Consider the following 25128-nt stretch of genomic DNA (forward strand, 5'->3'; position numbering starts at 1 on the left):
GTAAGAACGTTAAAAGGGAGGCATTGTATCATTTTCTGATTGAATGAAACTGAAGAGTTACTAAAGGGTAAAAAGAGGCAGTGCAGCATTTTTGTAGAGATCAGCTTGGATCCTCCTGGACTCCATTGAGGAGTTGGCGAACAGCAGCAGTGCAGGCCTGCAGAGAGGCGAGGCTCAGTCTCTTCAGGCTTCAGCACTTGTCTCTTTGCCTGGAGCCATGGCTGGAAAAATGATATCATTACAGATGACCCATATTCTTACAGATAAACCCCGGCATTGTGGTGTGCCGTAATATTATATACACATATGAAAAAATAAATTGTGCAGAATCAGACTACTCTATCAGTTTACTGATAATGGACAGTCAGTACTGTTTTCCTCTTAAATGATGATGTTGTTGTTAGGGGGGTTTGTTTGTTTGTTTTTAACCTTATTATTGCTTTTATTGTTTATTGTGCTATTATAGGTTGCAACTGCTAGTATATAGTAACATTGAAATTTTTCAGTGGAGACATGTGAGAGCTGTAGGGTTAAAATGTTAGTGCTCTTCCAAGAAAGTATCTGTGCTGGCCTTATAAATCCACACATTATCTTAACCCAGAGCTGTGTGAACCTGCAGTCCTCACCTCTGCCGGGGATTACTGTAGCATTTCTGCCCTGTGTAGTGTTGGGAAATCAAACGAGAGGGGGGTGAGGGTGGAAGGGGGGATGGCGGGCTGGGATAACATCGCAGAGTGGCACATTGCGTGTTAGCTGGGATAATAACAGTGTGGTTTGTATTAGGTTTCCTGAGCTAAAGTAAGAAGCTCCCACTTCCTGCATGCCCTCCGTGACAGAGACAGTATCCATATTAGCTTCTGAACATCTGCAGGACACACACGCTGTGGTTTAATGTCAGTGCACTATGAATTTGAAGACTCTAAGCTAATTAGAAGTCCTGGTCATCTCAAGGTCACTGATGTGTTCTGCAGTTAGTTTTTGACAGACAGCAGTGTGCAGGTCAACATCATTTCGAACTGTAGAAAGAATTAATAGCATGATATTCTGGCACAGTAAAAACTCCAGGAGTGGAAACTGTTTTAAACTGCTACCAGAACAAAACTGTAGGTCAAAATAGATTACAGCTACAGAGAGCATCTCAGCCTTCATTTTAGTTCTGTATTTACACTAGTTTTTAATGATAGCTGGCCTAATGCAGGCCATCTTTTCAATTACTGATTTTTTTTTTTCATTCACCCCAAAACAGCCCATCCTTTGTATCACTTTTAGCACTATTGTCTCCTCACATACAGTGAAGCCTGTTGTATACATGAAAATTGAATAAGCAACAAAAGTACACTGGGTTCCTGAGGACCAAAGTAGTGGTCAGACCCATGTATTTAATCAACGCAAGGTAATGTACCAGTGTATCGCTGGTTGTTTACTTTGTAATGTTAACAGCATATTTCTACAATCTCTGTGAAGAAGATAAAATAATCACTATCTTGATAACTTATAGCTTTATAGAACTCTATGCAGGCTGATAGGCCAAACTTATCTGGTCATCATCTTGGTACCGGTTCCTGAATCCACGTCTCCACCAACGCAGCCCCCTGAGCAGTGCTGACTCTCCTGAAAAGCAGCAGTTTTATTACATTAATTTCCTGACACATCCCAGCTGCTGTACTTTGCCTACTTCTTCTGTCTTCTGCTACAGGTGTCAAATGACATGTGTCAAATGATGCAACACTACGCAACAAGGCCAGTGTGTGTTGCACATTAAGCCGGAATTATGCTTCTGTGAATATGTTATGGGTAACAGAGGAGCTGACATACACACCAAAACTCAACTGGTCATGCAGAACTGCACATCAAACAAGCTGTTTGGTTGATCGCACTCCTGTCGGGAGGCATGTTCAAAGCAAAGCAGAAAAAACAGTAAGGTTGTAAAAGTTGTATATACAAGTATGAAAGAACCAGCCACGTGAGCGACCCCCTCGTCTGTGTGCTGCCCAGACGAGCATGTTCCATGTAGTAGCAGTAACCATGTGCACTTTTGTTCCCATGTACGGGCATTATCAAATCCTTCTCTCAATTTGTTGATGACAGTCATATTCTGTCACGGATGCACACTGCTGTATATTCACAGGGCGTCGACCACTGTCAGCAGAGCAGCCAGGCAGCAGCAGCAGATTAAATACAGCTAGACTCCTGATGGATGTCACAATACACTACATGCATCACAGTCTTAATACTGTGCTGCCACTTACGTGCACGCCATTCTGTCCATATATCGACCAATATGGTTTACAGCATGTAATAACGGTAATAGGTTCCTTATGGAACCAGAGCAGCTTGGTCAGTCCTCTGTGAGGGATGTTGAAGGGCTGGGTAGCAGCGTGACATGTCAGAAGAATGCACTGCGTCACCCACAGAATGTTGGGAGTCAGTTTTGCTGTGTCCCAGAATAACTGATGTCCACTGATGCTGTGGGTTAATCACACAGATGTGGACTTCCTCTGTTTACAGCACAGACGCAGGTTCACAGTGGTCTGATGAGTAATTCATGGTAACAACAAGAAGGGAAACTCCTGGGATCACCCTTTTTATTTCCGCTGTCTGTTCAATCTGGTAATGATACTGTAAAATGTTTAGTGTCCTGTGCACCTTTGACTGTCATGTACACTTTGTGAATTGAAACTTGTCTCATATTGTTTGAAAATGCTTGTTGCTGTATCATTTGTAGTCCCAGGGAATAAGAAACATGAGCAGTCAGACAATCAGGTTGTAAAGCAGCAGTTCATCCAGATTATCTAACCCACTTTATTTAGAGGTAAAATATTTTAGCTTTTAGTTACAGTTTACACATACACAGTTGGCACTAGTGCAGCTTAAACATATTTTGCTTCTTTAATATGACACTAGTAGTTGCCCTTAAGCTTATCAATAAATACCTGAGTTTCGGTACCAACCGATACCAAAAGAGTTGGGTTTTTTTGCAGTATTTTTACTTACTGGGGAGCATAAACATGTTTTTTTAAATGCGCTTTCCCATAATTTCACAAAACAAACTGCTCAAACAATGTTTAAAGATGCCTTAGCACAAGCCGCCATACAAGAAACATGCCAAAATAAAAAAAGCACAATTGGGAAAGTTTTGACTTAAATCAGGAGGTGTGGTGCTTCCCAGATTTCAAATACTTGATGCCATGGATACATATTGTTTAATACTCAAAAATGATTAAGGTTTGATACCTAGCCATCATAATGAGGGCATTTAGTTTCTGTCAAAATAAGGATCCATCAGAGACAAGTTGTGCATGTGGACATTTGGCAAACACCGTTCTGCTGTTTGATTAGCTCAGCTCGATGTGGTTTAAAACAGATCACCTCATGGCTCTAACACAACATTCTCTCTCTCCCTCTTTCTCCCTGCAGAGCTGCAGAGGGAGGGCAGCATCGAGACCCTTAGTAACAGCTCGGGTTCCACCAGCGGCAGCATCCCGCGCAACTTCGAGGGCTACCGCTCCCCTCTGCCCACCAATGACAGCCAGCCACTCAGCCTCTTCCCCACCAACTTCCCCTAGAGTCCCACCTCTCCACCGGGAACAACCACCACCATCCAGCCCACCTGCCTGACTCCCCCATGTCTGTCCACGCAGCATCATACTGACACACTGACGTGTTGAACTGAAACCAAATCATGTCACGGATTTGTCTTTCTCTATACAGTGTGTTTTGTGTTTCTCTCATTTCATAGAGCTGGTCACAAATCAGTGTGCTCCCAGCTACATACAGTATTAATATTTAATTTCTTGGGGTTGATTTGAAGGTTGATGGGTTTTTTTAAGATGGCAATGGCTGTAGTTTGTGGAGATTTCCAATCATTTTAAATTTGGGCAAAATTCTTTAGTGTTTACCCTCAAATAGCATTCATCTCCGAGTGAAAGCACCTAGTAGTAATTTCTTTTAAGGATAACAAGCTATTTTTAGTGCGATGGGTTGTGTTCTAAAGTGCATGAGTATTTTGATACAGCTGTGGTCAGGGAGGAACTTCCTTAATTTTCAAGATTAGATTTTTAATAACAGACCACTATCAGGCCAGCACATCTAACAAACCCTGCGTGTTACCTTGCCGTCGTATTAAATCAGAAGCCGGTTTGACACAGACGTTGTTGGAGACCAGCCGTCCTTTCCTCTCTGCAGCTGATGTCTGCTGTTTCCTCAGCCCACCATCCTTCTTTGTGAGTGTTTGAAGTTTTACGGTGTGCCTATTGTCTGAATGAGCCATAAGAAAGGGAGCGCAGACGAGAGGAAAACTGTTTATTCCAGTCAATGACGTGTAGCAGCTCCTTTTCCCTCCGTGTGTTTGTTGCTGCTCTCATGGCCTCCTGCTAAATGTTTTTGATTAAATTTGGTCCACTCATGCCTTTGATTTTCATGTAATTACATTTGACAAAAGATGCAGTAATGAGATGACACTATTACTATGTTGCTGAAGTAATTTAGATGTTTACAGTGTAATAGAGATATGTTTCTGACATAATTTAGATATATTCCCTACTTGGCCTTTCCAGAGAGTAAATTTTAATTGAGCAGAGGAATAGAGGCTGGTGTGCTGTATTTTGTACATTAGCAACTTTTGACCAAAATAAATTTTTTTTCCTGTAGTTATAGATCTCTAATGTATTTTCCTTAAATGTACAAGCTTTGCCTGTAGAAGATTAACTTTGATAATCAGAGACTTTATTAAAACACACTTTGCCTGTTTGTCATAAGCAGAATGTTTGACGTGGTAAAAACTGAAATGCACTATTAGAAAAGACATTAAATGATAATAGTAGCCTACAATACCACATGGCTGAGTGTTTTTTGACTAGCTGCATGTCTTGATGGCCTGTCTTTGGTGGCCGGTCGCTGAATGTGGGCATAAATCTACTCATTTTCATTCAGAGCAAATGCTTGTTGACGATAAGATTTGATTTGTAAAAGACTGACTTCTTTCCCCAACATTCATGCAAGAAAGAAAAATAATAAAGCTTGAGGAAATGAAACTGTCTGTCTTTTTTTCTTACTCTGATTGCTCCTAATTGTGCCGTTCAGATTTCAACCACGGCGGTGACCATCAGCACATAGTACCACTGGTAATTAGTACCATATTTTTTAACAGGCAGTAAACTGTTGTTAAAGGGACTTTTTATGGCCGACTCTGGCTCTTTGTTCTGAGAGAGTGGAGAAACGAGAGGGCATGTTTGTTTCTCTGCTAATCAGCACAAAACTCTTATACACAGACTTTTTAAAAATAAAGTAAAAAACATTGGATTGAAACCATTTGATCTAATTCAAATTAAATTAGATTAGCGGTGGATTAGTCCTTCTTTGCTTCTATGCTTATTACATGTCATCAGTGTGTTCATAAGCTACTAGTCATAAAATTAAAAAGGGGTCCTTGCCAAGCTACAATGGAACAAATCCGTACTTTAAGAGATGGCCAGAAAACATTTGCACAGACAATTAAATGAATAACTTTTAACATTTTTAATTAAAAAACAGTATGCCTGTATTTCCAGGCACACATACATTTGAAAAAATAAATCTGTTACAGTATGACATGGACAACAGAATGAATACATAAAAAACCAAACTATTACAAAATGTGTTTATTTAGGTTTATATGCGAGACTCCCTTATGAATAAAGTAGAAATAAGCCCCAGCTGGCAGCATGAGTCTCTGCCACTTCATCCAGAGGAAAGTTCAGCATTATGCAACAATTACAAGAGGAAAACTACAGTTTTTACTTGGGCCTTTTTATTGGATTCCATCATGTTATTACAAACATTTTACAGCATTTAATATTCACAAAACTACAAATTATAAATGTGGGGAAAATGTTCACTTTGATCATCAGGGCCACTTTAGAAATGTATTAAAAATATATATTCAAAATAACAATATGTTTTACATTTAACAAGGGTGCCTCACTCTAAAAACCTGAAAACTGTCACCCTGTCAGTTTAAAATGAATTTGTATGTTTGATCATTTGTAACGGGCAAAAATTGATGGTCATGGCACTAAATGGGAAGAACCTCACTAATGTACTAATTATGACAAGAAATTTTGAAATACTGAATGTTAACTGAAGCAGCAGCGTACTCCAGCAGTAACTCAGAAAGAGGTGTGTTATTGAGTCATTGAGCACAGCAGTAAATCCCTACTCAGTGATTCAAGTCCCTCTGAACAAGAAAATCAGCTCCCTGAAATGTAAATGGAGCAAACTTTTAAGTGCTAACCTCCTGCAGTGGAACCCAACTTTCCACAAGAGAAACATGGCAACAAACTGATGACTTATTACTAGTCATCTTAAGACTAATTGAAGATCTTGAAACAATACGCAGGATGTGATAGTAACACCTGAATTTACCATTGGTTCACAACAAAACATTAGCATTAGCTTGATTAGCAAGCATAAATGATTCAGAGGTTGGACATTTTAACTGGAAACATCTCATATCTGACTGGAACAAAGCATGCTAAAACATTGATGCTAGCAACTTAGTGTACACTATGCTTAATGTTAAATTCACTTTAGCATTTACTATGCTAAAAGATTGTAAGCTCCATTTTAACAGTTTAGCTTTGGCTATGTTAAGTGACAGGAGGTCAGCAGCCTGCCAGTGTACAGTAAGAACACTGGTAGCCTACATGATTTTAATGAACCCTGTGTTTGATTAGGACTGTATATTAGAAAGAAACTTGAGTTATCATTAACAAAATTAACAAAATTTAGTTTGAAGTGTACACAGTCCATCATGCTCCATTGTTTAATAATTTACTGACTTAACTAGACAGAACTTTCCAGACCCCCTGCTAGCTTCATTTCTCAAAAGAAACCAGCAGAAAGATCTCCCCGTGCTTTTGGACCTGAGGGAACACATTCATATGTTGTTTTCTAAGTGCTGAAGCATATAATTGTGCTGCTAGCTAATCTTATCCAAACTGTGAGATCTCAGTGGCCCCCATTTACAACATGACCACTCTTGTTTCTGCTGAGACCAGCAGTACTGAGGTAAATACATCCCAATGCAAATTAGCAGGAACATCACTTGTAGCAAATTGCTACTTTTGGTTATGACTGGTGACAACATTGGGCTGTGCTCACCCACTGTGAAGACTGTTTAAAATAAAATTAAAATTAAAACAACACTTTGTATGTACAGATGTCCCTATTTATTTAACATGACATGTAATTATGGATTAATTTGCCATGTAGCTTTAAACATAAGAATCATGCTAGAGGCCAGTTATCAGAAATCATGCAATTCAGAAATCAGCTAAATGTTATTTTCTTTTTAAAATAGACTACAGAGTACCATTATACTATATACTTAAACAGTTTATTGTGTATATTAGTGCAGATTGCTCAACATAGGAAAATCAGTTGGTTGTGGGAGCTGAAACATAATAGCTATAATAGCTTAGAAATGTACACAAATTTTTACTCATTCACTTTTAGACATTTGCCTAAACAGAGAGAATTGTGTTGTGACCTTCAACAGCATCCACAGAGAGAGAGAACACATGCAAACATGAGTGCAGAAAAATTCATTTGTATGATTTTGAAAATTGATTTAGAACTGTCTTTACATGGAGGAGAGGTGGCCATTAAAAATACAATATTTAAGGGAGAACTAAATGTATATAGTCTCATTTTGAGTAGGAAAAATTGTGATTTAAAACACACCATAATTCATGGCATTCCAAAATTAGTAATGTTGGTTTCAAATATTCCACAAACAAAAAAAAATCCCACTATGTACAGCAGCTACAATAACAACATGGAAGAGTGGCCATTGACCAGAATACAGGGACTCGTCACTTTATAAACTAAACTCTTACAACTCACTATACAAGACAATTTGAATAATTAATTTTCTCTGCAGCTCAGCACTCACTGTGTGTGGAACTTACCTTGGACGGTTACTGCATGTTTTACCATCACACCATCTTTACATTGAAACCTTAAACACAGCCAAGTGTGCCCTGTGAAAGGAAAGACAGCTTAGAAACACAATGAGAGCAGGAGGGTTGGTTTGCCTGGCCTGTACCTCAAATACATTTGATCAGATTTAGTCCTGAAAAGGTTTAATTTTTAATATTGAACTGTCTGCATGGCATACTAGGTGACATGGTGAGTTGTGAGAAGGTTAGAGTAATCATGACTTCTATAGTCTGATTCATTTCGAATGAAATAAATAAAATAAACATAAATAAATGTTCTCTTTTCTGAGTAGCCGGGGATAACTACTTGAGAACTACATAGGTTACAAAAATGGCAATCAATTTCAGAGAGATATGTCATAAAGAGCAGGTGTTCTGCATTCACTGAAATGGATGATAAGTCATTGTCTCTGGTTAAAGGTGCTATCAGCTGCTCCAGAAAAGGTAAACACTGCCACAAGGCCTAAAGCCATTTTAGGTCCATGTCATAGATCTAAACCTAAAACCCCCATTAGGCTGCAGGTAGATCGAATGCTAACGGTAAAAGAAGACTTTAATATTTCAACTATCGTTCAATTATACAACCATCTAAAACCTAAAATGTGGATAGTTGTCAGATTTTACTCTGTCATCATGATCATTTCTGGCAGAAAAAATTATACCGAAATTTACCTTTTGGCCTCCTGTACAGGCACCTCCATAGCCCCTGGGGGGCCACATTTAGAGTGCTGCTGGCACAGAGGCAGCTTTCTTACCACTAAAACTCACCATCAGTGTGTCACCTATTCAGTCCAAGACAAAGCCAGGGATGTGCACTTTGAGCTTAGTGTGCTGCTGCCCGGTTGGATGCTGATTAGATGTGAATCAGGAACATGAGCAGGATTTTTCTGGATCAGCTTCAGTATCACCCGCCATATTTATCCTTCAAGAGAAACATTAATCCGTGTCAGTTACTAAAACGCTTACCTGTAGGCTACAGAACAGGAAGCAGGGATACTTACCGAAACCCTCATTTTCAGGCATTTTAATTAGCCCACATGTATTCATTGAGAGCAGTAGGCCTACAACCTGACGGACTACAGGTGGACGCGCTTATTTGCATTAAGATGCAGTCTGTGTCCACTCCCCTCTAGTCTGTCTCCCTCCCCCAGTTACTGACCAACAGCGGCATTAGGCTATATGACCTTACTGGCTGCATGATAACACATTTGCAGATGTTCAATTAATTTGTGCAGCGTCTTGAAGCCGCAAATAATTACAATGGAAAGGAAATCATACCTTCGATATGTCAATCATCTTTAAGCGCTATAATTGGAATATTATCGAAACGTGACTATTTTCGTCCTTCTCTGAAATGTCAGGTGTCCGCGTTTTAAATTGCTCTTGTTACAAAAACAAATACTGCTTATACTGGTGTTTTGGCAACAATCAAAAGAAGACTCAAATGTGACATAAACTAACTGTTGAATCGGAAGGAAGACTTTTTTGTCTTTGTTATTTTGTGTCATTCTGTTGTCTGTTATGTCGTAGGACTGCTGATGGGTTGTCTCCTCTCAGTTCGTCTCCCTGAATGAAAGCAGAGGAGTATAAAGCCTCTCCCTCCGGCCTGCAGGTAGCCTCTGCTCCTCTGCTGCGCTCCTAATATGATCCAATGTTCCCGGCGCTGCAGCTGCTAATTCAATTTCTCCACGCTGTCAGCACATCTGCAAAACACACAAAAGATTATTTTGCTGGTTTGAAAAAATGTGTCCCAACGAACATAAAATCTTAATAAATATTGTCAGCTGGTTACTATTAAAAAGACGGTGCTTAAATGTTTCCTGATTAAGAACGAGTTGAGAGCTTCTCCTGAGCAAAACACAAACATGCAGTAAGTGAAATGCCCCTCTTTCAGTTGCTTGGTAGAGTTTAAAACTGCGTGTAGACTTTTTACTTTAAAGACAGAAGTATAAACAGAAGCTTAAAAATACAAAGAAGTGGCAATTAAAATTAGGGCTTTTTACACTTCGATTTGATCAGATTAAATTAATCTATTTTCAAATTATTATCAATTAGTATCAATATAGAAAAAGATCTCTTAAATAAATGAATGCAAAAATAATACAACAGGTTATTTTCAAAGTCTACAAATTGGAAATCTCTTTTTAAACGTATAGTCGCTTGGGCAGAGGCCTGTTTATTTTTGCAGAATAAAAGTTATTTTCAGTTCATCAGTTCTGAAGAACCACAACATTTAAAGAGGTCGTTTTCAGTCCGGTAATGATGCGTGAAAGTGTTTTTTAAAGATGGTTCAATGTCATCAAATTTGTTTAGGCTATCTCCTTTTTTTATTGAATGCACAATAGCTAGCATAATATATTTATTGATGATTTACAAAAGCATAAGTCTGCGAATACAGGAGGCAAGGTCACCTCCAACCAGCAGCCCGACAACAGGGGAGACTAGTTTATAAACTGTACATGAAACAGCTGAGACTGTAATGACAGTGATTGTGTTTGTCATACCTATTATCACTGGATAGACAAACGCACGCGCATCATTCACCTGTCTCCATAATGATTTCTTATCAGCGGCTCGCGAAGTGGGGTTCAGTGCATCCAAGGGTCCCCGAGTTTCATCAAAATTTAAATAACTGAAAAGTGTTTTAAAAAATTAGACAACGTACGAAAATCACTGCAGTGTAAAGAGTCAAACTTTCCACGAGGCTCTGCGAGACTAAACCTGATCAGATTGTGGTCTGTGTGGTATCTATGGCAAGTGTTGGCTGCTGTAACGCCTGTGGATGTGACAGCTCTGTCACTCTCCGCTGGCTCCCCTGGGTAACTACAGCGCCCCCACCTGGTGGTCTACCTGTCGGTCAGACGCACCTATAGAACCTGCTGTAGCTGCAGTTCCAACAGAGAATAGGAGGGTATAACAGGCTTTAGGGCTGGCAGGTAAGTGGATATGAGGGGCTGCAGTTTATGATTGAGTTTGTCAGGTAAAAGCATTTGTTTTATAGAACAGGTCGGCCTGTTACTCTCAAAAAGCATCTATTATATTGTAGTGTTCCAAATAATATGAGTATGGTTCAGTGTGTACAGTGCGGTGTGTGTGTGTGTGTGTGTGTGTGTGTGTGTGTTGAGTAGAGGAGATGGAGATGGAGAGGAGGAGGAGGATGCCTGCTTGTAGCAGCACACGGAGGAGAAGGGAAAGTAAAAGGAGGAGGAGGAGGAGGAGGAGGAGGAGGAGGCCGCTGGTCGCCGGGTTTCCATGTGACAAGGGGAAATATGAGGGACTTTGACAGGTCTTAAACGGTCTGGCGCCAAGGCCTCAGTCTAGCCGCTAAATATAGCCGGAGAGATGATGCCGGGAGATGGGAGGAGAAGATGGAGAGATAAAAGGAAGAAAGGAACAATGTCGAGGGGAGGAAGAAAATAACAATACTCGATTATAGAGGAATATGGCGCAAAACTGTTCTGTTGTGTTGTAATTAGAAAGTCTTTGGCCCGGATCGCTGACACAGGGGCCAAATCACCGGGACGGAAGACGCTTTTACACACAGTTTCTCATCCGCAGCTGCATTGCATTTAGCGGACGGATCAAGGACACAGAAAAGCTTTAGTCAACTTCCTACCGTATGGAAAGCGTCATGCAAGCAGTTAATTCACTTTAAATAAAAGCCCAGCTTACAGGGTGACAGACAACTCAAAACCTAAGCTTCCCCAACCGGCTTGTTTTGACTAATTTCTGGGTATATAAATGGGGTCAGTGGTATAAATTATGTAAACTACCAACGTAGGAGAAAACTGGGGTCCCAAACTTCCGAATTTGCTCCTGTTTTTGTAGCTACATGTTTCCAAACATTATTATGCACATTTTTTCAAGATCCTTTAATCTCCGTGACGATTGCTTCTCCTCCACATCCCAAACTGACACCCAGGACACACACATTCCCAAAGACCTCTAAGGAGCATATTTCCTGTCTGCTTGCATTAATCCCTAACACAGAGAATATGTTAATCTATCAGCACAGTGGCCCTTCTATGTAGATCTTCCAGCAGCTCCGAGCAGTCCTCCCTCGACTTAATGACTTTTAAATGGCGCGTAATGGAGATTTCTGTACCGTTGACGGCACAGAACAAATAAATGGTGACTAATTTGCACAAGCATTGTTGATACAATTATCCAGTTGAGTATTCCGGCAGAAAAACCGTTATCCACCTCCATATGTTGCTAATCTTTTTTCTCCCCAGTAAAGCTCCATGCATGCAGCTCCAAAAGTCTGACAACCCGCCGCCGCTCCCACCGCGCTCCTACATCTCTGTCATTTCATAAATCTGAGGGTGCAGCATTCCAAACAAGTCAGCTGTCCGGCCAAATTATCGCAGATACACACCACAATATAACTCTGAAGGAAACTGTGAGGCATGTGCAAGACATTATTGATGCTTTTACATTCTCATGTGAAGTTGATGCTTTCTGGCATTTATTTCCAACACCTGGCGGCCTGAAAATACTTTCACACTGTCAACACTGACTCTGCTGTTGATGCATCCACTGTGTGAAACAGTTGATGCTCCAGGGACTTGTGTCTGATCTAATGTGTTTTCTGGGCTACTATGTAAAAACTGTTTTGGCTTCATTCAGGTATAGTGCGCTCTGTTGTGCTTAGCTGCTCCTGTCTGGCCTGTTGACTCTTTACGCATGGCTGTAGAGATGTGATGGAAGCCGAGCAACAAGTGTGTACATTTTGATTTGCACATTTTGTCGGTTGTGTGGCTTGATTTGATTGTTTTACAGTCATATTTGTGGAATTTAATGCTTTGATAATAACGGTTTATAAATATTATTCAAAACGTTTTTATGGACAGTAAGAGTTTTGAATGCCAGCAGAAGCCGCAGAGACACGGCTATGTTCCAGGGGTTAATAGGAAATGCGCAGTTGTGTCTGACAGTCTCATTCAAATGGATTATCACTTTTTGTTTCAGTTTTTGTCGAAGTGACGCTTGTGGCCCACATCACCGTCCTTCCTGCCCGGAGAGAGCAGCTGTTTATCCAAAAAGAGAAAAAAAAAATCCCATCTGACACAGTGTCATGACCGAGGCAGAAAAGTGGAGCGGAGACGCAGATGAGGCTGCTGAGGGGGCCGGAGGGGCTCACACATGCAGGACTTCAGGGTAAATATAAAGAGACAAGAGATTGTTCTTATTGTGGCGCATCAGCCGACTGGCGCCGAGCGGCTCTTTAACAAACTGAGTCCAAGTTAATCAAGAGCTGCGGCACTGGGTTTTTCTAAAGAGCTCAGCAGAGCGGAGTGCAGGGAGGCTGGTGCCCCCCTCCTCCTCCTCCTCCCCCGGCTCCCGGAGTCCCGCACTGTCCTTGGTTTGACAAAATACAACCTGTCGGAGATTACACGCTACCACGGCCTGCCCTCAGCTCTGACTGAGCACTATAAATCATCTCATCGCTGCGACTGTTTGATGTGGAAATGCAAACGATACTCACCACGACGCCAAACAGCAGTGTAACAGCAGGAATAATACAACTGCACTGACAACATTTAGCCTCATCTAAAAATAAAAATCTGAATATGCTAGAATCTCCAAGAAATGTAACTTTATTTGCGTCTAAACAAGGAAAAGTTTGTATCGAAGTGAGCACTCACCGCTTTCCTTCTCCCTGATTTTTCTCTCAAAATTCATTCATCACCATTCATCTGGTTTCCTCTTTTTATTTCCTCCACGCAGCATCTGGGTTTGTCTTTTCCAGCCTTGTGTCTTTATTACGCTGCTGCCTTCCAGTTAGCTCGAGCAGGAAAACGCGCAGATAAACGGCTCTCGCATGAGGAAGCCGCGGCCGTGTGAGGCTGAAGTCAGTATACACACAGCTAACATAGTCTGAGCTAGGGTGAGGCAAATCCAGCCTAAGCGTCAAAACAGCCGATAACATGGAATAATTACATGTCTGTTATTATGGTGAGCGACCGAGAGAGCAGCAGCTCTTTGAAATAAATCTCTCCGGAATGCAGAGCATGAGCTGCGAGTCGTGGATTTACTGTTGTGAGTTGTTCTAAAAGACAGTGGCAAACGTAGAGAAGTGGAGCTGTTCCTCTGTATTAAGGTGAGTATTAAGACAGTGAGTCTGTGGACAGGTTGGTTTCTCCGGAGGCGACATTGTAAAAACGCAAGCCGAGAGAGGTGATGCCTCCACCGGCCAAGAACTGAGGGCTGACCCGGTGTTTGGCTTGGAAATGGGGGTGGGATTTCCCGATCTTTCCTGTCATTGGTTAATATTTTATTCTGTTGACATGTTTTCTTACTGCTAATGCTTCCGACACCTTCTGGCCCCCCCTCCCTCTCCTAGAGTCTGGCCGGAGCTGTCAGAACCACGCCTATAGGGGCCCACAATTGGTCCAGAAAGCGTAAAATCAGCAATCAAAGGGGCTTGGTTCATTAGTGTTGGGGATGGAGGCAGGAAGGACATGTGAGATAGTCACAGATCTGCAGTGAACGGGGCCACATCTCTCCAGTCAGTGTGGGATGACTGAAGCAGAGAAACAGCTTATTTATCTGAGAGGCACACAGCGCAGCCGGGCTCTGCCTTCACAGCGCCGCTTCCACTGAAGGACTCGGCGGAGGAACCAAAAGGAAAAGCACATCAACAGCAACTCTGGGCTATTTTCTTCACCCTGTTAACGCGCTGTGTGTTTGACAAGGTGCTGTACTCTTCTGTACCGCTTTACAGAAATTAGGCTAACTGCTCGCGAAGCGCGGACTTACACTGGCTCTAGGTTGGGGGAAATACCACTAAAATATCCATTATTTCACTTCGGTTTTTGTGGATGCACCGATGAGAGATCCAGTTTTTACAGGGACTGCAATGGCATATCACCCTTTCCACGCACACCGGGCGACCGACTTCCCCATGTCCGCCTTTCTAGCGGCCGCGCAGCCTTCCTTCTTCCCCGCGCTCAGCCTGCCTCCCGGGGCGCTTACCAAGCCCATCCCGGACCACGGCCTGGCCGGGGCGGCGGAGGCTGGGCTCCACCCGGCCCTCAGCCACCATCAGGCGGCTCATCTTCGCAGCATGAAGAGCCTGGAGCCCGAGGAGGAAGTGGACGACGACCCCAAAGTTACACTGGAAGCCAAGGATCTTTGGGACCAGTTTCATAAACTCGGGACGGAGATGGTTATTACCAAGTCCGGAAGGTAAGATTTCCTCATAATTCTTCTCCTGGGCATACCTACAATTCTTTATTTAGGCCTACTTTATTTAAAAACGGCAGTTTGTCTGTAGGCTATTTATGCAGAGAATGAACCACAGCTGACAAGTTTGGAACAGCTCAATTCTCGTTATTAAATGGCAGCATGGGCGTCAGGCCTTTGCTAGTCTGTATTTGTTTCCCCACCGATTATTAACCTGTTCCACGACTAATAAAAATGGAAAAGATAATGCTGTTATAACAAGTTGTGTTTTCCTCGCTTTTTCCACTAAATATAGGTGATAGATGTTTTTTAAATGGAGGTCCCGTGCGTGTGTAGCCTACACATTTGGGAGTAAAACTGGCTTCATTTATCAAAGTAACTAAATGAATTAAACGTCACTTTATATTGAAATATTTCTGATATATTTCCAGACTGATCAAAGTACATATTTGGGATATTTTGGGGGAAATATGGCCTGAGCTTTAATCAGGTTTTATCTCGTGAACTGCATTCTGTAGAGGCAGCAGAGCTTCTGGGTTTTATAAACAGGCTGTCACTTCAAAAAGCAGGGACGTGAAGTGGTGTGGTCATAAATATACTGCTCAGCTTTGTAGTGTAGGGCTTGGACAACACACACAGACGCAGGCGGACAGACACCACACACACACACACACACACACACACACACACACACACACACACACACACTATGGGTTTGCTGCGTTGCTGTCGCCTAATTGCGTTTAATATCTGACAACTACAATATTTCCTCCTGTCAGGCGGCACGTCAGCGTCGCCTTCTATGTCGCCTCTTTTGCCAGATTTGCTGAGGTCCTGTGTGATCATCTGATGCTGTGTTATGGTTGTATCGCGGCGTGTTGACTCCATGTATGTTTTTCTCTGCAGGAGGATGTTCCCTCCGTTCAAAGTGCGAATAAACGGGCTCGATAAAAAAGCCAAATACATCCTGCTGATGGACATCGTAGCGGCGGACGACTGCCGCTACAAGTTCCACAACTCCCGCTGGATGGTGGCGGGCAAGGCCGACCCGGAGATGCCCAAGAGGATGTATATCCACCCGGACAGCCCGGCCACCGGAGAGCAGTGGATGGCCAAGCCTGTGGCTTTCCATAAACTTAAGCTGACCAACAACATCTCAGACAAACACGGATTTGTGAGTACAGAGAGTTTTTTTTTCTCTCGCCTGAGCAGAGACGATTTTTCATATTTACATGCTGCATGAGGTGTTTTCTGTTGGAACAGACGGGCAGCGTGTTTTAGGTGTCCTTAAGTTCAGATGAAATTTTTATGAAGCATCTGGGGAAAGTGGGTCGTTGTAGCAGTAAAATAATAATAAGAAACAGCCAGGGGTAAAATGCAAATAAATAAAAACACAGAAGGTGCATGTGCTGAATCCAAACTAAACTACTGCAGGGAAATGATAACGTAGGGTAAATAAAAGTGAGCAACGCTTAAAACGTATTGAGAAAAAATACTATTTACTAAAAGAATATATGCATTTAAAGATGAGCAAACGTTGTTGCTGTAGTTGAACGTCTTTACGTCCAGAGCTGTTGACACTTTGTTGCCACTTGACTTCCTGCTGCCGCTGACATACCCAGAGCTTATGTTTCCCTGTAGCAGAATATATGTAGACAATCAGCCTGCATTTTCTCCTGCATCCATTTATCCAAACCCAAGCCCGGCCATTACCACGGCCGCATTATACATCCGGCTCTTTTTATTCTTTATTTTTAACCGATGTTTTATTGGGATCAAAGTCAGATATGATATTTGGATGAAAAACAAACATCATATCTGAGATGAGTGAATGCAGCGCTGTGGGATTTAGTGGTGTATCAAATCGGGTCAGAGAGAAATGGCTTGAAAAGAGCTTGAATGACCGAGCTGACTGACGTGTCTGATATCCCCTCCGGCCTGTAGCCTTATATAGTATATAGTATATGACGTATATAGTATGGTATTGTATACAGTATATAGTATGGTGTATATAATACCATAGTGTAAAGTATATAGTAGGCCTATAGTTTAGGTTTGTGGTGTTTTTTTGTTGCAGTATCTGTATGTTTTAACCACAATATTGTCCCTTTTTTAAAACCATTTAGGCTATTTAATAGCCTATTATTTCACGCGTGCAATAACATGCACAAAGATGAAAAAATATCGGAACAAATTATAAATGTCTAGGGAAGTCCACTTGAGTGTCAGGCAGAGTGTGCTCCCGACTGGAAACAAATTTAACATTTACATGTCAGTCTAAATTTGCAATCCCTCACAGGCAGGATTTCTTTTCATACACATGTCTTGTTTACACATGTATGTGCTGCTTATGAACATGTTTAAGTCGTAGGCCTAAGTTAATACCTTAGTAGCCTATTCTATTTTTATCTGCGAATAGGACTTTATCCGCATAGGCTATTGGTGGTGTCTGATTGCCGCATTATACCTGGCTTATGTTTTGTAATTTTAAAAATATATTTTCAATGTACGTAAAGTCTTTGATGTTGTGTATGGCAAAACAGACAGGCCCTGAAGCTATAATTCCAAGCTGGCGGCTTGTGAAGTGTCTGTAGCCTACGTGGTGATAAATATGAAATGAATGAGAGTGGAAATATGTAGCTTTTGTCCCTTAGAAACAGGATCAAATCCCATTTATTGCTGTGGTTCTGAACCCTCACGACAACATGTGTGGCCTGGTCAGGTTTTTCCCTGAGCCCCGCACTAATTACAGACAAGTCTGCTCACACAGTAATTATAACAGCATCAATAACAATGCGCTGGATGATCCGTGTCAACATATTCTGTCTAGTGTCGAGTTTTAATGTGGAGGAAACATAAAAGGGAGACATAAAATACCCTGATATTTACTCCAAAGCTGTGTGTTTGTGTGTGTTGGTCCAGACAATCCTGAACTCCATGCACAAGTACCAGCCCCGGTTCCACATAGTGCGGGCCAACGACATCCTGAAGCTCCCCTACAGCACCTTCAGGACCTACGTCTTCCCGGAGACCGAGTTCGTGGCTGTAACTGCGTATCAGAACGACAAGGTGAGTCACTGTTCACACTCAACCAACGGACTCTAATATGGCTGCTATACTTTGCGTAGCCTAATAAATGTCCTACATGTGTCCCCTCCCCCCACCACTAACCCCGAAGACTTAATCTGATTTTATAGGTCGCCTAATTTCCCTGCAGAGGACCCACATGTCCCACTTGATTTTTAATTGTCGTTTTGCCTGGACTTGTGGGTGTAGCAGATATTTCTGAATTCAAATTTTTAGCCAACGTGTTGTGTGTTATCTGCTTTTCATGGGCTATAACCTTGACCAGAAGAGAATAAATTAGGCGTATAAATGGGGAGAGCGTGTTGTGTTGTGATGCAGCATCAAACATGGCAGACGTGCGTTCTTTGTTATTTATTTATTTTTTGTGTTCTTAAAAATGACACTAACAGCTTCCGTTTGGAGATTTAAGAGAATATCTGACCATTAAAAAAAAACATATTTGAAATGAGTAGTTTTATATGTGTATATTTGATGGCATTGTTATAGGCTAAGCCTCTTCGCTGACTCTTTGTCTGTCTCCATAAAGCTAATTGGAGCTTGTGTCCGGGGGGGGGGGGCAGGGGGGTCTTATTGTAAAAGTTTATTGCAAAGAGTCACCATCGATTAGGAGGCATTTAAAAGGCTGGTCACCCTGCAGTCACAGTGGACAGATGACGCAAGACACTCTCTGCAGAAATGGCAGACGCCTGAAGCGTCTTGTCCGAGGGCCACTTAGGAGCCTGGAAGTTCCTGCGAGAGTCACACAGGCCTTTCCCTTGCTTCGTACCCGTATGTGGAGCCACACCGACCTTTTCCACATCAGTAGCCTATATCGTGAAGCAGCAGTGATCCAAACCGCATTATTAATTATTGACATGGTAGTCATCTGTTCAAGTATTGCTCCCTCTGCATTTTTTTCTGGGGGAACGGAGGCTCGTGTGACCCCATAGAGGAATATTTCGTGGCAGAATTTCTCTCCAGGGGCCTATGAGAATAACGCCCCATCATTAAGCTTTTATTAATAATGCAAATCCGGGACCTACCGTGGCTCCTGTCCAACACGCTAGTTTCAATGTGTGATAATACACAGAAACCATGTAGTTCCAAATATAGGCCAGGTGAGGACAATGGACTCTAACAGAGTGGACTAGGCCTATATGTTTTTATTTTGGTTCCCTCATTCCCACATTTATTCTAACTTTGTATTTTTGACAGATAACGCAACTGAAGATTGACAACAACCCTTTTGCCAAAGGATTCAGAGACACGGGGAACGGAAGGAGAGAGAAAAGGTATGCCGCCTAACACCTGCACGTGCACCTCACAGCGTTGCGATAACCCAGATCACCATGGATTATTATTATTATTATTATTATTATTATTATTATAATTATCATTAATATTATTATCATTAATATTATTATTATTATTATTATTATTATTATTATTATTATTATTATTACTGACAGGAAACAACTGACCATGCCGTCGCTGCGGATGTATGAGGACCAGTGCAAGGCGGACCGGGAGGGCGCGGACTCGGATGCCTCGTCCAGTGAGGCTCAGTCCGGCAGGGACGCCGTCCACTCCCCTCTGGGAGCCGGTACCAGCCCGCTGAGGTTCAGCAGACCCAGTCGAGGTAAGACACATATTGTTTATTTTTATTTTTGGGCCCATATATGAGCCGGCGTGAGTTTCAGCGATGGTGTGTTAATAGTTATCTTAAATCCAGACTTTAACAGCCATGATGTGTTGTTGTAATCATTTAGAACTTTAAGTTTAAATCATTTAGATTGTGTTAAATTGACTAAAATACGTTTGTAATTTGGCGGTCGAAAATAACCAGAAACGTGGAGAAAATACTTTATCATCGTGTAGAAATAGAATAATTATTTTTGTAATAGGCTAATTAATGCGGGCCTGTGTGATTACATGATCTTTAAAAAGTCATATCAGTGGATTGGAGGTGGATTTGGTTTATGTATTCCACACCTGTCAACCTATAATATTAGATCACCTAATGTGTCTGCTTATTTCCTGAAATTCCACTCAGACTGGATCATTTTTAAAAGTTTATTATGCAGGAACAGACAGTGTTTGGCAGATAAATGCATTAACAGCTATATATGTGTAGAGTAAAACCAGCCTGAGTTTTGTCTGAAGTGGGTTATTATATTCACATTTACACTGTAATGTTAATGTTGCTAATTGAGAATATAGAGTTTAATGCTCTTATGGTGGTTATAGACATTTAAATTCCCTTTCAATGTAAATGTGGTCCCAAGTTTTATCTGGTTTAATTTTATCATTTTGTTTGATCGCATTGTTTAAATTCCTTTAATTTATCAAACTAATTTATTTAACAAAGCCTTGGCCCATTTTAAGTTTAATGGTACCTCTTATTCATTTAAATATGTGGATTATCAAGTGTTTGCCTTCTAAAGGCTTTGCACAGTTTGACATAATATAAAGTATGTTGCTCTTAAAGATAAAATATTGTAATTCTGAATTTCACATGTGTTCATTTGCAGGGGGGATTTTGAGAGCCTCCCACCAGGTTTAGGTTGCCACTCTAGAGTGTGTAATATAGGTGTGTTTTTTTGTAATGGCTGGGGAGGAAATGGGAGATAAGTGGTTGGAGGCTCTGCTTACACCTCTCTTTCCCTGTGTGATTCCTGTGTTGTAGATGACAAAACGTGCACTGACAGTGAGCAGGAGCTGGAGCATCAGGACGAGCTCTGTACTGGTTCCAACAGCCCGGGACCTGAGCCCATGTCCCCCTACAGCTCCAGGTGTGAGGAACGTGTGAGGGACAGGCCTAGCATGGAAAAGAAGGACGACTCTATATTCAGTATAAGGAATCTTGAGAAGGACAAAGTGGAGAGCAGGCACAGGAAGGACACCACGGACGCGTTGACAAAGGACTCAGAGGCCGGAGGCATCAGTGCCAGTAAGGACACCTTCTCCCCTCTCATGGTCCAGACCGAGAGCCCATCGCACTTCAGCCCTGGTCACTTACAAAGCCTGGCTCTGTCTGGCCTGCACAGTCAGCAGTTCTTTAACCCTCTGAACGCCGGATCGCCGCTGTTGTTTCACCCTGGGCAGTTTGCCATGGCCCCTGGAGCCTTTTCTGCAATGGGCATGGGGCATCTATTGGCCTCTGTATCTGGAGCAAGTGGTTTGGAAAATGGCAGCCTCTCCGCCCAGGGCACGGGAGGAACCCCCAACCCCTTCCCCTTCCATCTGTCCCAGCACATGCTCGCCTCTCAGGTAAGGAAGGTCATCCGGTCAGAAAATGATTTAGTTTGCCTATACACCTGTAGCACGGAGCTGATTTAAGCGGGACAGGAGAGTTGGAGCTTTTGGTTAGGGTGTGTAGATAAGGATTAGGTGTCAAGTTTCACATTCTTAAGACAATAACCGTTAATTTAAACATCACCTTGCACAGTCCAATCAGAGCTGTGTTCAATTTATTGCCCAATAATAAGCATGCTCAGTGAAGCAACATTTCATGCATTTGCTGCATGCAAACATGTAGGACACGAAAGTATCAGCATGAGAATGTAATGATTAATACAGTCATCAAATTCCTTTTTTAAACATGAAGTAAACTAATGAGAATTTGAAACTTAAAAAATGATTTGTTGCTTTCATATCAGACCTGTCTTATATTTTCATTTTAAAAAATCTGTTTAAAATAATATGAAAAGATTAAACTGTTTAGTTGCTGTTGGTATGTTGGAAAAATGTATCACTCCTTTAATTATTTGACCACCTGACTGGAAATGTGTACAACTGTGACTCCAAGTCTTTCCTCTTTCATATTCCAGGGCATCCCCATGCCTCCATTTGGCGGTCTTTTCCCATACCCCTACACCTACATGGCAGCAGCTGCAGCGGCCGCCTCTGCCTCAGCCCTCCCAGCCACCAGCACCTCCAACCCACTCTCCAGGAACCCCTTCCTGAGCTCGTCCCGGCCCCGGCTCCGCTTCAACCCCTACCAGCTCCCGGTGTCACTGCCTCAGAGTTCCAGCCTGCTCACTGCCAGCCTGCAGGGCAGCCTCAACCCAGGCTCTGAATCCTCCAAACCGGGCAGCAGGGAGACCAGCCCAGCCCCAGAGCACCACAGCAACCATAAGATGGGAGGGTCGAGCGGGAGGACCACATCTCCCAAAACCTCCATGAAGGACTCGGTGAATGAGCTGCAGAGCATCCAGAGACTGGTGAGCGGCCTGGAGGGCCAGAGGGAGCCCTCCCCGACTGCAGACTCTCCCAAGTGATGAAGACTCTTTGTTTGGGATGAAGACTTACCGGAGGACTATAAGTGCACATGTCCTGTACAGCACATTACGGAGACTGGGATGAGGTTTGACCGATATGGGTCGGTGAAGGCCGACAACTGGTATTTTTTGGAACAAAGCTGCAGATAGACATTTAGTGCATATAATTAATTTAACCTTTTTAAATTCACAAGTATTGAGGGTTTCCTCCAGAGCTGACCTGTTAGACAGGGTGAGAAGTCTGTCAGTCAACTTTTTGACCATCACCAGACAACAAAAATCCCCCTCGTGAAGGCAGGCTTACCCCCATAGAAACTCTGGGTACATTTCTAGACTGACGAAAGTAATTATATAAAATATGCAAAGATAAAAAATATATATATACATGGAAACACATTTTAGAAAATGAAACACTAAAATAATGATAAAATATTAAAAAGAAATATCTGACCACTTCAGTTCAAGGACACTACAGAGAGTAACACTGATCAATTCCATTACAAAAATATAATCAGTTAAACTTTATCATATCCATTATATCAGAGGTGGACCACACAAGACCAGTATCGGCTCCATATATCGGTCTAACCTGCCTGAGGGCCTGCAGCTCCACACACTGAGCGGCGCACTGGGGAACGTGTGTGTTGAGTTTGGTTAACTTGAAGCATTTGAGCATCCAGACGTGGTTTTTACACACCGAGCCGAGCCCGGAACAGGCAGGCCTCAAGCTGCATCCAAAAACTCCCCCCCGCCAGGCCTGATCATTTCAAAAGGCATGGAAGGTGATGGTTCCGTTTGCGAGAGGAAGACAGAAACAAAGAACCGCTAACCATTTCATGCCAGAAAAAAATGTTTCTGAACTATTTATGTAATTAAAGATAAAACAAATTCTGTAAATAAAGCTAAGATCCAAGAATATGCAATTGGTATTAATTTATTCAAGGCTGTATATTAGCGTGTATATATTTCGATTTTAACTCGTTGCTTTTATTTCTCCTTCTCCTCTCCCCTATTTTACATGAACATATACTGTAAATGAAAGCTATTTAGCGCTTGTTGGTTTGAAAAACTGTGTATGAAGCATCGCTGATTTTTAGAAGACGTGTGTGCCATGTTTTAGTCTGCATCCACCGACAAATACAGAGGAAAGAGCTCCACATGGATTCAAAAACACCTCAGGTTATTTCACTCCAGCCAGGAGACATTCAAAGCAATTCCTCCTATGGGCGCATCATTCATATCTATTCATAAATATATTTAAAGATGAAAGTATCTTGTTTATGCTGGTTGTCCGGGTTTTGTTTTGTTTTATTTTATTTTTTTTGATTGTCTCACAATTTCAATAAAAAATCGTTGTGCTGAAATCTGTCTAGTGTATAATTATTATAATTATTATTGTTGTTGTTGTTGTTACCAATATCATTAATTTGTATTGTGTTTCTGATCGTCTAATTAGAGCAAAACAGATTAAATTTATGGAGCCTTTTTTAATCTGTGCTTTACACGTACTGTGGCACACACTTACACACACGAGGGGCAGGAGCGCCCTCTGTCGGCCAAACATCAGACAGAAAAAGGGCATGTTCTGCCTGTGGTTTGGTAAATTTGTTAAGAAAATGTTAGTGGGTTTAATTCACATGTTCTTAAAAATACATTTAAATCTGATGGTGAGATTTTTCTGGGTGAAATTAATTTACATAAAAGCTACAACTGCATATGAAATGTTTTTTTTATAATGTTAGGCTTTCACTGACCAATATAATTAAAGAGAATGGGGGTTTTGACATTATTAGTTAGTTATATTAGTTGTATAGCAGTGTTAGTAGTACCAGCAGTATGTCTGTTTAAATTATTTATGTTAAATCGGGTCTGTCTCCTGCATGCACCGCTGTCCAGGTCTATTTTGAGCAGGTCCTCAGTCACCGTCAATCAGCATTTCCTTTAGTATTGTGTGCCCGGCTGTATTTTTAGAAAGAGCCCAGTAATGTAAGTATTTATAGGAAGGGCTTTCTCTGCTACGCTCACTCACATCCTCTGTAGCCTGAGAGCAACTTTGACTGTTCCCTGTTTAAGTCTGCTGGAAAGTTATCGGGGAACAGTTCGGCCTGGAACATAAATTACACATCCAATGTGTTTTTACTTGCAGAAATAATTTTAATATTATGGCTTTTTAATGGGCTAGATATGTCAGAGGTTAAACGTGCAGAAAGCTGCACCACCTACAGTTTTACTATAAAACATTGTAAGTTTTGTTGATTTCTCTAAAAAAAAAAAAAGACAATCCTGGAGTTTAAAACATAGTGTTTGGTATCAAAGTCAAAATGTGAACCAGTGTGTGTGTGTGCGTGTTTGTGTGTGTGTTGAGGCCCGTGTGAGAGATGATGCAGCAGCAGCACTGTGTGTGTGACTGTGCATGTGTGTGTCTCGGTTTAAAGGGTTAAGCAGGGGGAGTTTAGGGCAGCAGACAGCCTTTTGTCCGGGACCCGGCGCCTGTCGCCTGCCTGCCGGCCACAGCCTCCACACCGCCCCGCTTCCTAATTAGAGAGACCCCCTCCTCCTCCTTCTCCTCCCCTTCTTCTTCATTTTCTTTTCTTTCTGCAGCGATAATCACAAAA

At 41.8% G+C, this 25128-nt stretch overlaps 2 protein-coding genes across 6 annotated transcripts in view; one reads left to right on the forward strand and one right to left on the reverse strand.

Annotated features, from left to right (window-relative positions):
• The window catches only part of pipox (pipecolic acid oxidase), a 1053392-nt gene that overhangs the window by 850045 nt on the left and 178219 nt on the right, over window positions 1-25128 (reverse strand). The gene's annotated exons all lie outside the window — the stretch shown is intronic.
• On the forward strand, window positions 14452-23877 carry tbx2b (T-box transcription factor 2b). 2 transcript variants are annotated; one of them, XM_046072891.1, is made up of 7 exons: window positions 14452-15170; window positions 16074-16341; window positions 18084-18236; window positions 19449-19525; window positions 19703-19872; window positions 20920-21503; window positions 22064-23877. In XM_046072891.1, the coding sequence occupies exons 1-7, from the start codon at window positions 14812-14814 to the stop codon at window positions 22511-22513; spliced, it is 2061 nt and encodes a 686-aa protein (XP_045928847.1). In that variant the 5' UTR covers window positions 14452-14811; the 3' UTR covers window positions 22514-23877. The 2 variants fall into 2 exon arrangements, with proteins under 2 accessions (XP_045928847.1, XP_045928848.1); XM_046072892.1 differs by having other exon boundaries at window positions 18090-18236.

The sequence above is a fragment of the Micropterus dolomieu genome, linkage group LG17 (assembly GCF_021292245.1).
Source record: "Micropterus dolomieu isolate WLL.071019.BEF.003 ecotype Adirondacks linkage group LG17, ASM2129224v1, whole genome shotgun sequence".
NCBI classification, from domain to species: Eukaryota; Metazoa; Chordata; class Actinopteri; order Centrarchiformes; family Centrarchidae; genus Micropterus; species Micropterus dolomieu.

Bases quoted from the DNA above. Each gene is read 5' to 3' on its own strand.
- tbx2b (XM_046072891.1), top strand. From the start codon at position 14,812: ATGAGAGATCCAGTTTTTACAGGGACTGCAATGGCATATCACCCTTTC. The intron at 19,526-19,702 runs GTATGCCGCCTA...TATTACTGACAG, and splicing joins AACGGAAGGAGAGAGAAAAG to GAAACAACTGACCATGCCGT. The intron at 21,504-22,063 runs GTAAGGAAGGTC...TTCATATTCCAG, and splicing joins AGCACATGCTCGCCTCTCAG to GGCATCCCCATGCCTCCATT.